At 30.7% G+C, this 17,509-nt stretch overlaps 1 protein-coding gene across 4 annotated transcripts in view; it reads right to left on the bottom strand.

The window, feature by feature from the left end:
• Positions 1-16,418, bottom strand: part of LOC139511790 (uncharacterized) — a 30,372-nt gene extending 13,954 nt beyond the window's left edge. For 2 of the 4 annotated variants that reach the window (XM_071298853.1, XM_071298852.1), the window contains exon 1: positions 5,665-5,827. Coding sequence is in view for 1 of the 4 variants with exons in the window: in XM_071298851.1 (XP_071154952.1) it covers positions 10,649-10,749 (101 nt within the window). In the remaining 3 variants the exon portion in view is untranslated. Of the gene's footprint in view, positions 1-5,664; positions 5,828-10,648; positions 10,760-16,220 lie in introns of those variants that run through there. The other 2 variants (XM_071298854.1, XM_071298851.1) reach the window with 2 other exon arrangements.
• Between the last annotated feature and the right edge of the window lie 1,091 nt (positions 16,419-17,509).

Genomic DNA, 17,509 nt, shown 5'->3' with positions numbered 1-17,509 from the left:
AACTTGATTTCTAGGGATTTATTTTAATCGATTTCACCTTTCCTTCTTAAAATTTAAAATTGATACATAATAAGATTAAGTCCATATCTAAGATTGATATCTACAAATTGTGCTTATAAAAATGTAGACGGATATATTCATAAAGAATACTTAACCTTAAAAATTAATTGATAAAACACAAAAGCAGGAACCCCCACAACATATTAGGGACGACATCAAAAGATCGATGTAGGATAAAAAAACTTAAATCGAATAGTTTGGGGGTTTGGGGGGGGGGGGGGGGGGGGGTCAACATTGCTGCAAGTTTTGTTAATCTAAAATGGATTTTACATATATCCATATAGGTAAATCAATTTTTCCCAAATTAAGTTAAGAAGGGGGGTAGGGGGGTCAGCGAAAAAACTATGTGAATTAAGTTTTTTTATCCTACATTGAACTTTTGATGTCTTCCCTAAAATGTAGCAATTAATCATATGAAACACGAATTGCATTTTTGAAATTAGTTTCAGATACAGAATACGTAATTCATTGTCTAAGCATCTATAGTTAAGAGCTGTTATAAAGCATACTTTTCATTTTGTCAAACACAGCATCGTAATATCATACATTTCCCAACTCAATCGATATTCAAAAGCATGCAGCAACTACTCAGACTTTGTAAAACATCATCAGTGTCTGAGCAAAAAGTCGATGAACCAGGGGTATATCAAAGACCGTCTCATCCCTGTTATCAAAAAGTTCATCGGAAGGTCCCAAGAATTTGTTGCTACATATTCCGTATCAAATTCACAAATATTACACGATATTCTTAAAGTATAGATTCTGGGTACTGACGTTGTTTATCGTCTTAATAATTAAACGTAATATAGTATTATTTTATTTGTCTTTATGAAAATTACTTTGGTATCTATTTGACGTGGCTCTGTACTTATACATCCCGTCATTGTGTTATTGGGCTATGATAAATTTTGTATTCTTGTTTTTCATTTTTGCTAATTTGGTATCTCCTATATAGATATAAAAAGATGTGGTATGAGTGCCAATGAGACAACTCTTTATCCAATTCACTATTTGTAGAAGTAAACCATTATATGCCTGTATGTGTTCTTTGTTACATATGACGTGGCTCTGTACCTATATATCCCGTCATTGTGTTATTGTGACATGGTGAATGTTTACATTTTTGTTTCTTTTTATAGTGATTAAGATAATAACATAATGATTACTACTGTACTCCTTTTTTTGATATTTTTACCTACTAGTAGTATGTCTGTTGGTTTTGTTCACACATCGTTGTCAGTAAAATGAAATTTTATGCGACTGTCATACAAGTGAGAGGTGTATCTAGCTATTTTAATTAAAAAAAAAAAAAAAAAATCAATCAACCAATTTCTACATAAGAAAATGCCTATACCAAGCCAGGAATACGACAGTTGTTGTCCATTCGTCTGATGAATTTGAGCTTTTTATTTTGCCATTTGATAAGGGACTTTCTTTTTTGAATTTTCGTTGGAGTTCTGTATTTTTGTGATTTTACTTTTTTAGATGTATATGAAGCATAAAATAAGCTAATCTATCTCTATGAATTTATAGAAATATAAAAAGATATAAATATATTGATCAATATTAGAAAAGAATTTTTTGTTGAAATACTTGATCTTATTTATTAATTACCCACTTTTCTTCTGAATGTTCACTTTATACTGTTGGTAATTTAATAAGTCTTTATTCGATAATATTTTATATATCGGTCTTAAAACTCTCGCAGCGATACTAATAATTGTGGCTGAACAAATAGCTTTCATCAGTCAGAGTGGGTCTATCAAATATAATACAATACTAGTTGTTAATGTTTTACAAAGTAAGAAAACTATGTACAAATATTAAGTGCTAGAGTATTAGAGTAGATCTGGTTTTTAGTATACCTTCCCAACCGGGGATGGATCCTATACTTTCCCTCTAATTTCTTTGGTTTTCCTTTGACTTCTATGGCATTACTACCTATTATTGCATAACCACTTAATTATCTTCTCTTACTTTAGCTGATTCATATATGCGTTATTATTTATATATATGATAGTTGCAGGTTATTTCGATTTACCAACCAAAATTTAATCCCATGTCTGTACAATAGCCTTCATACGAAAAGTGCTTAAAAGAATTCACATCTGATTTATGGGAAGTTTATATTTGAAGTGAGACTGAGCAAAGACCCCTGTTGACGAATATGAATAGATTTAGCAGTTACAGTATCTACGTCTAATTCCGTAGATCCCGTCATATTACAGGAACGTTATATTTGATGTCGACCTCTTTTTTTTTAATTATATTTTACATTCACACGTACCAAGTAAAGATGACGACCGTTTCAATAAAAATAATGAAAATAGCTAAGGGGGAAATCACAACCGGAATTGATCAACATATTCAATAACCGTAACAAAAATAAAATTGACAATTAAGTTCAGTCTTATTTCATGGGATTATGTATTTATAAATGTGTTGGATGGCAAAGACCTAGTGAGAATAATAGAATGTGAGAAGAAGACGTGTAAAAGGATACCATCATTTCATGACGTCACGCGTAATGATTGTTTGAAACATTGCCACGCGAAATACATAAAACCTGTCATTAGTTTTGGGACCTTTTATAGCTAACTGTTCATTGTGAACCACGGCTCCGTGTGGAAGACCGTACATTAACATTTTATACATTTTGACTTTGATTGAGAGTATATGTTGTCTCGTTGGCTTTAATACCACATTTTCTTATATAGAAACAAATGAAAATAAATATATTCTGTCCTTGAAAATTACAAGAAAATTAAACGATCGTACCCCTACTAAATACTGTTCATGCAATAATATCACTTTTTTCTACTAGAAAAAGAATAATATAAATTCACTAATAAAACATAACATAAATCCATCAAAATTACATTCATACCATTTTAATCATTTTCAATTTTCCTTTTTAGAATATGATCCATTTGTTCTTATTCATATTAGAAACCGCGCTACTGTGCCCCTTTTCTTAAAACTTTGTCTGTCCACACCCTTAAATCTTAGCTAGAATACGGCTTGTCATACCTGTCAAAAAACCTTGTAAGAACAACTTTTCCTACATCGCTTGATAAGTTTAAGTTACAGTTCAAGTGTAGCACTTGAAAACGTACATTTAGAATGACATATTAAGATTTTAGGTAGAAATGAATTACTGGCTATCAAATTACTCTTAAGCAAAACTACATAAATTTAGAATGGAAATGGGGAATGTGTTAAAGAAACAATCAACCGACCAAAGAGCTGATAAACATCGTTCATTGATAATGAAAAAATAAATATAACAGAATCTGCGGGAAAAAAGTTCTGTTCAGAGGAAAGAAGTTCAACGATATTGTTCAGATTATCTTTTTCCTTAATTTTTGTTTTTATATATGAAATTGATGGTAAGCATCTGATAAAAAGTGTTCTAATTTTGGTAACACTCCATACGGAAATCACACGAAGCAAACTCAATTTCCAATGAAAATAAATGTAATTTTAGTAATTTACATATATTTAAGGCAATGTGAAACATCATCTGGTCTTTCCATGTATTCATGTTTCACAACTTTTCGATATGAAAAGTGTATGGTACAGTGTAAATTAAATCTGTGTTTTCTTCGAAATACCACATAATTACTCATAGTATTAACCTCGTCTGGAACTGGTTTTGGAAGGACATTTTTTCCTTTGTTTTTGTTTGAAAGAATAATTATATTTTCAGGGGTAAACCCTACAGTGTAATTGATTACAAAAAAAATGAAATAATTATATTTTCAGGGGTAAACCCTACAGTGTAATTGATTACAAAAAAATTGTGAAGATTTATCACAAATGAGAGAACACATATTTTCATTCTGATTTCATGTGCCAATCTTTTCTTAAAATGTTCACAAAACTAAGAAAATAGAATAATCAGACTATGGACAAAAACAATATTAAAGAAAAGACAAATAAACTCCTCATCCAGGAATTCATATAGTTCTTAAATTAACTTTAAAGAAAAATCTTTTGAACATTTCTGAATCATACGAATTTTAAGTGCATCTGTCTAACCATCTAAACTTTTACATTCAATTCATAATACACAGAAATTGATTGTTTATTTTGAACGGAAGGAATGAGATACTGTCAATTGTATTTCCCCTTTGCTCTCTCAGTGTTACATCAGAAAGTTTGTGTAGCCTACAGGATTTATTTTATATTAATAAAATTTAAAAAAAAAAAGTACCAAACATAGATTTATTTATATCATCGTTTAATTCAATTCTAAAACAATAATTATGTAAAGGAGTAGGTCCGGTAAGAGCCGATTTTGGCCTCAAATTTTAGGTTCATCTGATGAAAGATTTTGGACACTTTTAAACACTTAAGTGTCTACTTCAGTCGATTCAATTAGTTTATATGAAATTTTTTAACTGATTTAGTCATTAAAGACGCTCAAATTCGAATCTAAAATATGAAAAAAATCTATCGAATATGACATAAAATGTTTTTGACGTTTTTTTTGTCAAAAATGAAAGTGGCCTCATCCGTGTTTACTCTCGTCCTTTATATATGTTATAAATTATCATCAAATACAACTTACATTTAAATAATTAAAATGAACACAAATGCGGCCACTTCCATTTAAGACAGAAACCGTCTAAAACTTACCTGAAATGCTAAAATTGTGAAGATTTCAGTAATTTAACATAAATTAATGATGCTAGTACCCGATAAATGTTTAATGTATTGTCAAAAACAGTCCATATTTATGTAGCAGAAGTATTCTTCTTTCAAAAAAATAGCTAAAAATTTACATTTTAACAATTTTGAAAAACTGCTTCACTTTGGGGCCAAAAAGGGGTCTTTTTACTGGACCTTCTCCCTTTGCATTAACTGACTTCCAAAACCTAAACAACCTTATTTGAACGGAAATATTGTCGATGACAATATAACTTTTGTTTTAGTTTCAAATGTTCCTCATATTGATTTTTTATTATTTACTATAACTCGCAACAATAGTTAAAATAAAATGTGGTATGAGTGTCAATGAGACAACTCTTCATCCAAGTCACAATTCTCAAAAGTAAACCATAACAGTCAAAGTACGGCCTTCAACACGGAGAATTGGCTCACACAAAACAGCAAGCTATACAGGCCCCCAAAAATTACTTAAAATCTTTCAAACGGGAAAACCAACGGTCTTATCTATATAAAAACGAGAAAGTCTTGTTCTCTCTCTCTATCACATGATGCAAAGAATGACTAGTAAAAGACTATCGCTGATGTAGCTTTTGCAACAAATAAGCGTTTGTCATATGGTTATATTTTCATAAATATGACAGAACCCTAAAACCCCTATATAAAGCTTGGTTACGGTGCATTTTAGGAAATACAATGACACATTTTGACGATGACGTTTGTGTGATTTCAATGTTAACTAACGTTGTATTGTTGAATTAGAACAACAGTGTCAACATGAAACATGAAACGTCTTGAGTAAGGTTGACGAAAAAAAAAGGTCTGAACATTCATACCATTGAAATAGCATACTACAAGAATCATTCATATAAAAATAAAAGTTTGATATTCAATAACTTATTTCATTAAAATAATAAAAATGTATCAAATTACCTGACAATTCTAGAATATCAAGATTCTCCTCAAAAAAGCAAATGGTGTGCCGAAACAAAAATGTATGAGCTAACACTTCTTCATTTTGGAATTTTAACTCATAATTTAAAATAACTACATTTATATCACATTATCGTGCATCCTTCCGCATTCAGCTTTTTTTTTTTTTTTTTTAATTTGTAATGTTAACATGTTTGTATTGATGATATAATCTTGAAGATGCAGGACTCATTCCGGAAATGTCAAATACTTAATGTACTTTACTAAAAGTAGCATGTTTACCTGACGATATCAAGAATTTGGTATTTAGTCAAATCTTAACCGGAAATTGTGATTCTAAAATTTATTAAATGTAAATAACATGTCGAAATATTTAGGCTTGAAATAAATATATTTTTGGATAAGTTAATGCAAGCACACGAGGTGTATAGTGTCTTATACTATTACAGGTTTGTAATGTTTAACAACCATATTACATCAGTGTGTAAACACGTTAATTATTCGAAGTAAGGTGTCAAAGAAAAAAATTATAATAGCCTTTCAAGACGTCATAATTATTTGGACTAGTTAATTATGAGCTTTGAAAGTCAAGTAGTTCGAGCATTTTTCTGAGTAAGTGTTAAAAAATTTCAAACAAATATTCTTTACTGTGGTTAGAATTCATTAGTCGTCAGTATCTATAGATTAACAACTTGTGGTTATATTGATAATTTAGAATCTTCCTTGAAGGTGGCGCACGAATTCGCAGCTAAATAACTCGATTGATGTGTCATTTGTATACAAGAGTTATATTCCTTTGAACTATGAGTCTATGTTTAATTTCATAAAGTCAATATGTTGATTGTCTACCTTGAACAGGGTTATACTTATATCTTAAAAATATAGTTTTTTTATTGAATTTAAAATCGTTACAAAATCTGTAATGTACTAGATACTCGTATTTTTCATTAGTTTATCAAAGACATTTATGTATATCTATAATTTCTTTTATTTGTTTTGAAAGGTTTAAAATTAATATATACCAATGTAAAGAATTATTTTGTTATCTTATAAATATTTTTTTGTTATCTGTGAGTAACAAATCCGTGTTTATACGTTAAAAATAACCAAGGTCAAATCTGCCTTCATCATCACTAACTTTGTTAGAGCGATGAGACAAACTGCTCCAAATCACAGATCACAGGCATTCGTTACAGAATAAAACTTTCCTTTGTTATACCTTAATATACCATTAAGGTATATAGGGGTAAATATTCTGAAACAAGTGACTATGTCACAGAAAAAGCATCTTCCCAGTATTCATGAAATTGCTCTCTATTAAAGCCATGTCCTGGAAATTATTAAAAAAACCCACTTTTTTCCTACTTTTAATTTGAGGTACAATATGCCGGTGAAAAACATTAATTGTGCTGTCATGAATACACTGTTTCAAGTTGTGGTATGCATCAAAAACTGTCCAACAGCATTCGTCATCCTACTCGTAAAGGCATGTGTTTCTAAGATCGGTATGGTGTATACCATTATGCCAGAACTCAAATGAAGCAGAAAGCTGATGTAACTTATCTGCTTTATTCTATCCCTTAAGACAAATACATGAAAGAAGTGTAATAACGCCTAACACAAACACAAAACAGTACACCATAGCCACCATTTTATTCAAGAAGCTTCTAACAGATGCCGAGTGCTAGAGTGTAAAATTGTAATTGGGACCTACCCAAAACAATTAGAACTTTTCTGAAAAAGACTATAAATGAAAACAGAACTATATCATCTTCCTATAATGATTGAATGTTAGGAAAATTGACCAGAGTTATCTTACTTTAATCACAGAGAGGGGAAAGCAAACAATTTTTAATTTAAGCCTAATTAACATAAAAACAATTTCCAATTAACAAATAAAGTTACCTTATTGAAATATAAGGACTTTGTTAGCTAAATCTATTAATTTTATTAGATATTATGAATTTTTATGACAATAGAGAAACATGCTACAGTAAAAGCACTTTCAAAACTCAAGGTTTTGAGTGTTTTACTATGTTTAAAAAACCTAACCTTACCACTTGAAAATGTTGCTACCGTACGGATATTTTGATTAGGTTAATTATTTGTCGCTCAGTTGACCTTAATCAATTCTATCAATTATAATTATACATGTATATATAAATGAAACATTTTGGCAAATGATTTTTTTCTGAAGATTAGATATAGAAAACCTTATGTCGGGATATTGAGATATATCTTACAGCTGATTTCATTGAGTGTGTAGCCAAAGGTAATATCTTTGGTTAGCTTGCTTGTTAGCTGAACCGTAAAGTCATTATTAGGTCAGTTATATTACCCTCCTTTCGAAGTAGCCTAGTCCAACAGACAGATAGATTGGTTATCTGCTGGACTAGTCTACTCTAAAAAAGGGTAGTTAATCTGACTTAACAATGACTTCACGGTTCAGCTAACAAGCAAGATAACCAAAAATATTACCGCCTGTAACAAAAGGAGATGTTATGGTTTATTAGATAACAATAGCTGTTAGCTATAAATCTAGATATCTCAGTATTTTTGTACTTTTACTTTTTAAATCAATAAAACAGCAACCCAGCGACACTAATAACCAAGAAAGACATCTTTAACAGCATAATAACATATATTTGCTTAAGATAGCACAATAAAAGATAGAGCCAATCAACCTTGACTTTATTTTACATTAGAGTCCTTAAACAAAATAATCTTTTAAATCTTAAGGTTTTTATACACAAAATTTCGGACAACATAACCAATTAATTTACACATCAATAAAACCCAAAATCGCAATTTCGACAGGTTTTGTAAAAATTTAAGACTTTTATCATAGTATTGTAGAAAAAAAATATGAAATTGGCCTTGAATTTTCACTACCTTACAGCTGATTTCAATGAGTGTGTAGGCAAAGGTAATATCGTTGGTTAGCTTGCTTGCTAGCTGAACCGTGGAGTCATTGTTAGGTTAGGTAAACTACCCTCCATTAGGAGTAGACAAGTCCGATTAATAACTAATCGATTTGTCTGCAGAGGCGGATTTAGGGGGGGGGGGGGGGGGGGCAGGGGGCCTAGCCCCCACCCCACCTTTTTGGGAAAAAAATTGGTTGCTTATATAGGGAATCACTGAAGCGTGACTGGAGCGAGCAAGCAAGCAAGCTAACCAAAGATAATACCTTCAGCTACACACTCATTGAAATCGGCTGTAAATGTTATGAAATAGATCATGATATAAACCGTTTAGAATTCTACATAATTTACCACTATACAAGCTATAAAATTGACATTTACTGAAATGATTTGTTACATAAAATTATAAGAATGCACTCGAGATCTCTGATCGGGATTAAGCTGAAGACATGTTTATTCTTACAGAAGACATGTTTATTCATCACCTTTTGTTATACAAATAAAACATGCAGATTTTATCTTAAATGTTACATTCAAAGTTCATTTAAAATTTTGTGTCAAATTGTTGTTTTGTAGGTTTTTTGGCAAACACAATTATACTAACACGAGCAACACAATGGATGTCACATGTAGAGCAGGATCTGTTTATCCTTCGGGAGCTCCTGAGATCACCTCAAGTTTTAAATGGAGTTCGTGTTACTCAGTCTACGTTCTATGTTGTTTTGTGTACTGTTTCTGTCTGTTTGTCTTTTTCTCTTTTAGCCATGGCGCTGTCAGTTTATTTTCGACCTTTGAATTTGAATGTCGCTTTCATATCTTTCGCTTTTCTGTATAGGTTTTGAGGTTTTTTTTAAATTCTATCCTATAAAAATGTTAAGGTGCCTAGAAATTTGGGCATGATACAGGATGTAAAGTAATTGTGTTGTCTAATTGCTTATAAAGTCAGTTATATATATACTGAGTAGAAATTACATGTTGGCAAACAGTGTTGAAGGCCGTACGGTCACCTATAGTTGTTAATGTCTGTGTCATTTTGGTCTTTTGTGGATAGTTGTCTCATTGGCAATCATACCACATCTTCTTTTTTATATTATATGAACAATATTAAGAATTTCGAAATGGATTTAGAAAGCAAGCAGATGTTCATTCAGGTTTCTCGAACTATTGAAAAATCAAAATTTAAATTTATTCCGCTTGTAACATAATTGATTTTAGCTGTCCTTTATGCTCTTCATTTCATTACTAAATTATGCCTTTAAACACTTTTTTTAGAGGGTCACTGATGAGTTTTTGTGGACGAAATGACCGTCTGACGTAAAAAAAAAATCCACCCTCGTATTATTATTCGCAATGATCAGATATTTAATTGTTCTCCCTTCCAATAATGACACCATGCCATTTACATGGTCTGAAGCGATTACCATAGTCATTCTCTATAAATAAAGAGTCTTCTATTCTTAATTTATCTCTTAGAGACATATTCAGAAACTGAACGTGACTCGACCCTTTATTAATACAAAAAGGGGAACATCGATACTTAATACATTGCACAACGTCCAGCAAAAACACTTATTGTTCTTTTGGAATTATTGCAGGAGGAACGCATTTGCTAAAGCAAACAAAAAAAAGTACAAAACCACGAAAAAAAACTAATTGAATGTATACACAACATTTTTGATCCAATATATGACCACCTAATTGTAAAAGTCGCATATGAGTCGTCGAAAATTGCCAAAGTTTGGTTACTAGGATTGTTCATGAAAAAACACATTTGTGTGCGTAAAATATTTTTCTATGAAATAGAATTTTAAAATAAATTGTGAGAAGATAGGTTTTATTATATGTTTTAAGAAAATAAAAATAAAAAATGGTGTCACCAAACTTGTTTTCTTGCTACAAGTTAAAATAAAATATTCCCTATTAGTCCAGTATATTTTTTTACTAAAAGAGTTATCTCCCTTTAAATGGCTCATTCGGAAAAATGATTATAATGATATTTGTTTAAATATTATGAATAATACAATAAATCACCAAGTTGTCTTTATATAAATAAATAGTCTAACCTGTAAATTGTAAATCTGTCTCCAAATTTGCAGATTTGTACTGTGATTGTACAATCCAAGATGGCGGTATACAATGAATCTACCTTAAATACCGATATCATTGAACGTGTCTAAAATTATTTGTAAGTTGCATTACACTTATGTGCATTTTGCAGATGATAGGATTTTATGTTGTTGTATTGTTTAAACAGTACACAGTCCTGTGTATGAATATATTAAATATGTTAATTGTATTTATAAAGAGATGTGGCATGATTGCCAATGACTGAGAAAATTATCCATCTAAGTTCAAATGAAGTGGTTCAAGCAATAATAGGCTACCGGAAGCGCTCCAATAAAGAGATACACAATGCCGTATTGTCGGCTATAACAGGCCCCGGCATTAGTGAAACGACGAAACAATTCAATTGAAAAAACTAACGATCAAGTTCTGACAAAAGTTTACGAAAAACAAATTAACAAACATGAACCAACGACAACCACTGAACTACGGGCTCCTGACTTGGGACAGGCACATACAGAATGCGGCGAGGATAAAATGTTTGTGAGCGCTCATCCCTCCCCTAACCTGGGACAGAGGTGTATCAGTACAACATATGAACAAACTATAAAAACCAGTTGAAAATAGATGGATACAAATAAAATTCATCTTTTGACAAAACACAAGTAAGGTGTGGCTAGGTACTTATACATACTAATCATATTTTCAATGTTCGTATGTATACTTATTGTTATGCATCATGGTATCATAAGAATAAAAAAACATCAGTGCTTTTAAGGAAGTTCGCTTGTCATGTTTTGTAATTTTTTTCAGATTTTCAGAATTCTCTGGTTTTATCCATTTGAATGCCTTAATTTTTCTTTTTATAAATTTTTACATGTATAATCACGAGCCATCTGTAAAAGTCTTATAAAATCTTTGTTATTATTTAATAGTTTTTGAGAACTTAAACTTGTCAAGATAAATCTATAAAAAATCAAGAGAGAACATTTTCCCGCCAAAATCTCAATGGCTAATATCTCAAAAACAAGCAGATTGACCTATATCTTATTTCTGCTCTTTTGGTTCCTTTATTAATCCCCTATCAATATGTACTAGTGTTATGAAAAGCGTGTCATTTTGAAACTGAGTTACCGAACTTCCTTAAGTATATTTTACATGTAATTTGTTTTTATAAGTGAACGTGTAATCATCTTTAAATTCTAGAGTGCTGTTTTAGAATTGATCCAAATTGAATATCTTAACAATTCAGATTTTTTTTCCCTTTTTTAAGAACTTTAATTAAATACAATTTTTGATTCAAATGTTCTTATATGACAAGAAGCAAATCCTTTTACAATTTGAAATCTATACATATAAGAGTCAATATATAATTTGTCAGTTTAATAAAGCTGTTAATATCAAATGTAAACCATACGAATGCAACGAGTTTCTGAAATGAAAATATGACCGATCTGTCTAATTTGGCCTATATATATAATAAAAGTCAATTGGAGCACTTACAGGCCGGATGACGGTTTGCCCTTCATGATATCATAGTATGAATTACTATAGCCAAATTTGATTATTTTTTGTATTTCTACTTCAAACATCTCATTTTCGTTTCCGATGTTTAATAAAAAATGATCATCCTGAACTGTAAATGGGAGCAGGGTTGGCGAAAATGAAGTTATTGATTCAAGCAAGAACAATGGAAAGATCATAAGGAGTTTTCTGTATCGTCATACTGTTGAAATAAGTAATAATGAATTAAACAGCATAACACATATATATCTCAGTGATGTAGTTAAAGGTACCAGGATTATAATTTAGTAAGCCAAACGCGCGTTTCGTCTACATAAGACTCATCAGTGACGCTCAGTTCAAAATAGTTATAGAGCCAAACAAGTACTAAGTTGAAGCGCATTGAGGACCTAAAATTCCAAAAAATTGTGCCAAATACGGCTAAGTTAATCTATTCCTGGGATAAGAAAATCCTTAGTTTTTCGAAAAATTAATAGTTTTATAACAGGAAAATTTAAAACAAATGACCGTGTAATTGATATTCATGTCAACATCTAAGTGCTAACTACTATTTGATAAAACAAATTATTATTAAATGTAAAATATTACCTGACAGTTGTAGAATAACAAGATTTCAAGTCCTTACAATTACAAAAAAATAACATAACTTAACGAAAATGTTGGAACCTTATGCTACTTCTTTTTTGGTTACTTTTAAGCTAACACATTATGAACCCATTTCCTTAGGATGACAGCATAGCATCACACGTAAATATATGTTTACCCTTCGGGCATTGAAATATCGAATTAAAAAAAAAATCGGAACGTAATCTTCTAACCGGCCCCTTCTAACATGTATTAGTAATTTTAATCTGAATGCAGTATATTTATATGTAGGTCAAAACGTCTGTTATTGGTGATTTTACTTCGCCCCAACCTATATGAATTTTATCGACTTCATAAATTATTGTATTAGGACACTTGTACACTGTTTAACTAATATTATTTTATTTGAATTTTGCTCATTGTATTGATTTTTTTTTATCATGAATGTATCACATTTGTCAGTTTTGAGCTTTAATTTGTCAGTGCATCGTAAGCCTATCTGTCTGGCTGTAATGTAATATTGTATTAATATGTATTAATCTATAGTATATATAGATTGCACTATAATAAATCATTCATTCATTTATATTTATCAATTTTCTGATTATATAATAGTGGGACAAGAACCTTTTTCTCTCTCAATAAATTGAAGCGGGAAAAGATCTTGTTTTATTAGATATTGGAGGAGCAAAAAGGTTTGTTTGGATACTAAATTGCCGTACACCGGTTCCACTCAGAGATAAATACTGCACAGCCCCTTATTACATATCTTGATAAAAGAAGGATCGACATTCTGACAAAACCCAAATTTTGTTGCATGTTAAGCTGTATATCTATCATCTTTCTAGTAAAATTCAATTCCATTTTGATTGAGGCGTCCTTACATGACATCTAAGTATTATGATATATTGTTAAGAATTTTTGTAATGAAATTCCAAGTCTTAGATTTCGAGCTTAATTATCATTAAAAAAACTGCAAAATTGGTCCTAGTACCTCTTTACTTTGAATTGTAAGATAAATCCTATACATATGTAAGCCTATTGAGATACAAGATTATGTATCCGGAATATTTATAAACACGAATGATTCTGCGGATTCCTTAAGACAATTACAGTTGTTAATTGAGAGAGATAGTTTTCTTTTTGTTATAAAGTTTGTTAGATTGATATTTCAGATCAAAGCAGACAGTCATACCGGTATCCTAATGGTTCACAAATGCATGTGCATCACAAGTTTCACGGTCACGCTCACAAATTGGTTGACCGATACGAGGTTTCGGTGTTTCAAATCACTAGCAACATGTCACCGTGGCGTAAGATCTTTAGATACCAGTATAATCGTCTTATAAGTATTTTTACCGACTGTATTCTTTTCTCAATTAGCATGACGGGTGAAGCATGCATAGCAGGTATTGGTTTCTTGTTGACGAATCCGTTCTCGCTCTTTCAGTCTTGGAGTTCATGCGATTCCCTAAGTTTTTAGTTTTTGTTTGTTACCTAGATAAGTCACTCAACACTGAACATTTTAGTGAAAGGACATCATCTTTATAACGGAAAGTGAAATTCAAAAATAATTCCATATTTTTATTCTTCGTCTTTTTTGTGTTTTTTTTTTTTAAGTTTCTGTATCAAGTCTCATAAGAATAAAGGAACAATTCGGTATGCAGAAGGCACAGTTGGTTCCCATATGAATGCCTATTGTTTTACGAAAAACACAACCTCGAAACATAACAAAAATCACGAATTTCGATGATGTAAGTTTTAGTAAAAATAAAATACGGAAGACCTAGAGCAATGTTACGTTGTTTGTTAAAAATGTTACGTATTTTGGGTATCCAGTAGAATGACATCTTTCGTCTTTGTTTGAAATTTCAAATGAGCTTTAAAACCAACCTATGATTGTTTAAAAAATAGTCTTTTTATACCAGTGACGTTGAAGAATATGCTGTGCTTCAAAGTGAGTTTGTTTTCAAAACTTACTTCATGTAACAAGCACTTAATATAATTGATAAATTCAAAATTATAAAGAAACATATGTTCCATCTCCATCGGGTAAAGTTGACCTAAGAGTAAGACGAATTTGGCTATCACTTTAAGGTCCCTTGGTCTTATTGCTCTTCATTAATGTGGTTCGGTATTTATCTATCCCTTGTATTCCAAATATTTGGCTTAGAGCGTTCCTAACCACCGTTTCCTAAAGGTCGTAAATCTAGAAAACGCTTCGGACTCATAAAACTGATACTATTATTTTAAGTTTACATACAAATACTTAATGGTTTGGGATTTTGTCTACGGGGATATTAACATACTTGTCCTGTTGGTAGGACCATTATTATAAATGAAGGATGTAACACGACTTTATAGACGGACCCATTAAGATATTTAAATCTCACAACTTTAACTCACTCGGAAAAGTATAATTGTCTTCTTTAAGAAGGCGAATAATAGCGTAAAATTACATTGATGACAAAACTGTCTCATTTTAACAGTTTATTAAGAATGTTGAAATGGATTTCAGGCGCCATTTAATACTAAATGGCAATAAATGACACATTTTCTATAGACTTGTATGTTGAACTCTGGAAAACCACGAAATTAAATATTCACGAAACTACAAGTTTTCCTTTATCCACGAAAATTGGTACCCATGAAAATAAATGTATCCACAGTATCTTGCTTGAAATCTTAATTTCACCTCCCCGATGTTTATGATAATAAATATGAAATAACATTCACCTGTTGTCTACCTGAACACAATCTACGCAAATGAATGAACAAATCGGCGCAAGTGATAGAAAAAAAATCGGCGCAGATGAAATGCAGAACGCAATTATACAAAATATACAACATACTCACTCATCTTTTATAAGTGTCAATTTTTTCCATCTATTATAAGGGTCGAATAATCTGTTCTCGCAAAAAATTATAACCACCATATTATCATTATATTAATGATTGTTGGTCCTTCTAATTCATTTTTCAAAGTTTTTTTTATGAAGTCTCATGGGCTTTATAAACCTTATATCAAATATCATGAATACATGTATAACAATTCCATAAACAATTGTAAATTAATATATTTTTATGTATGATACACAATGAAATAAGAACACAGATTATCTCCACATATTGATTTCTAGGTCTTCAGCATAGAAAATACAGACAAATTACCAGATTAGTTGTAAGAACACAGTCAATATAAATAGTTATTATCTAAATATATGGTATATAATGCATACAATGATATATAATGTAGTAAGGGTGTTTTAATCAATATCATCTCATATATATATATATGCTGTTTGTCTGAATGTTTACCAATTTATTAAAAAAAAAAATAACCTTTTCATCACAAAATTTTGATAGCATCACAAATCTGAATTTCAATAACCACTGTAGTTGTATTTCTATAATCACAATAATAATAATAAAAAAAAAAGATAAATAAGTAAATATACTTACAGTTATTGATCTGAAATCCAGAAAGTGTTTATGTACTTCGTGTCTAGCGTTTATGATCCATATAAAAGGTTATGTAATAGGATTCAGTTATCATTGGCTGTGTTCATACCACCGTGTCCCCCTGTAGAAACCTTTTTAATGACGACGTGGTCGTAGCTGGATGCCATTTGTCTGCGGCTTCTAATGGTGATCTTCACACAATAGGAGATGTAAATCCATTTACTTAAGTATTATACTAGGCAGGTCATTAATGTTTATAGATGTATTTCAACGGTAATTTTACAAATCGGGTTTTGTTGATTTACGATTTACAGCCTAATGTCAAATAAAATTTTTGAAACTTCAAATTACAAAAAAAAATGAATTTTATAACTAACTAGCAAGTTTTTATTTTAAAACTTATGTATATATATACTTTTTTCTAAAGAAATGTCTTTAATTTGTACAAATTTAGAAGAAATTTATCTTTTTTAAATTTTGGCTTCCCAGACAATAATTCACCGACATAATTATATGACATCAATGTAACCTTTTTTGTAAAATTGATAAAATCGTGCACAGAAGACAAAGTTATTGATATATGCATGCACTGGTTTAAATAAACAATATATTTCACCAGTCACTCGTTTCATATGAATTTAATACTATTTAAATTCTCCCTCGCCCTGCTCGTCCGAATTTAAAGTATTTTAAATCTCTAAATTCAATTGGCTATAAACAAAACAAACACAGATATAGGATTAGTTGCTCGCAGTAACATATCATTTTCTCTTGCGATACAATATTTTATTTTACTTTCTTGTACATATTTCTTCGATTCAAACCACTGACATATAAATCCATGATATATAGCATTGTTTCTCATTCGCATCTTTTCTTTTTCCTCGGTTAATACCTCCAACGCCTGTACGTATGTAATAAACATAGCAGCAACTGTCAATATACCAATGTGACCAACTTCAATTCGACGCAACTGCGAGCACCTTCGATAATATTACATTTAAATGCCAGACTTTATATAGTACCATTAAATCCCACCCGTAGAAACCGCCAAAACTTTCCTCGTGCATTATACACCCGACATCAAACTCTATAAATAGTACATACTGTTGCTCCCATCTATAAATAATTACCACTAATAGCAAACGGGAAAACACCAATTTCTAACGAAATAAAATATATTTCATAACTTGAAGTATATTACCACTGATTTGGCATATCAAGATGCACAAATAATTTTAAAATGAAAAAAACCCAAACTGAATGATCATGACTGACATGATTTAAAG

Source organism: Mytilus edulis, chromosome 2 (genome assembly GCF_963676685.1).
Source record: "Mytilus edulis chromosome 2, xbMytEdul2.2, whole genome shotgun sequence".
Lineage (NCBI taxonomy): Eukaryota > Metazoa > Mollusca > Bivalvia > Mytilida > Mytilidae > Mytilus > Mytilus edulis.
The sequence above is the reverse complement of the archived record's forward strand: the minus strand, read 5'-3'. Positions and strand labels throughout refer to the sequence as shown.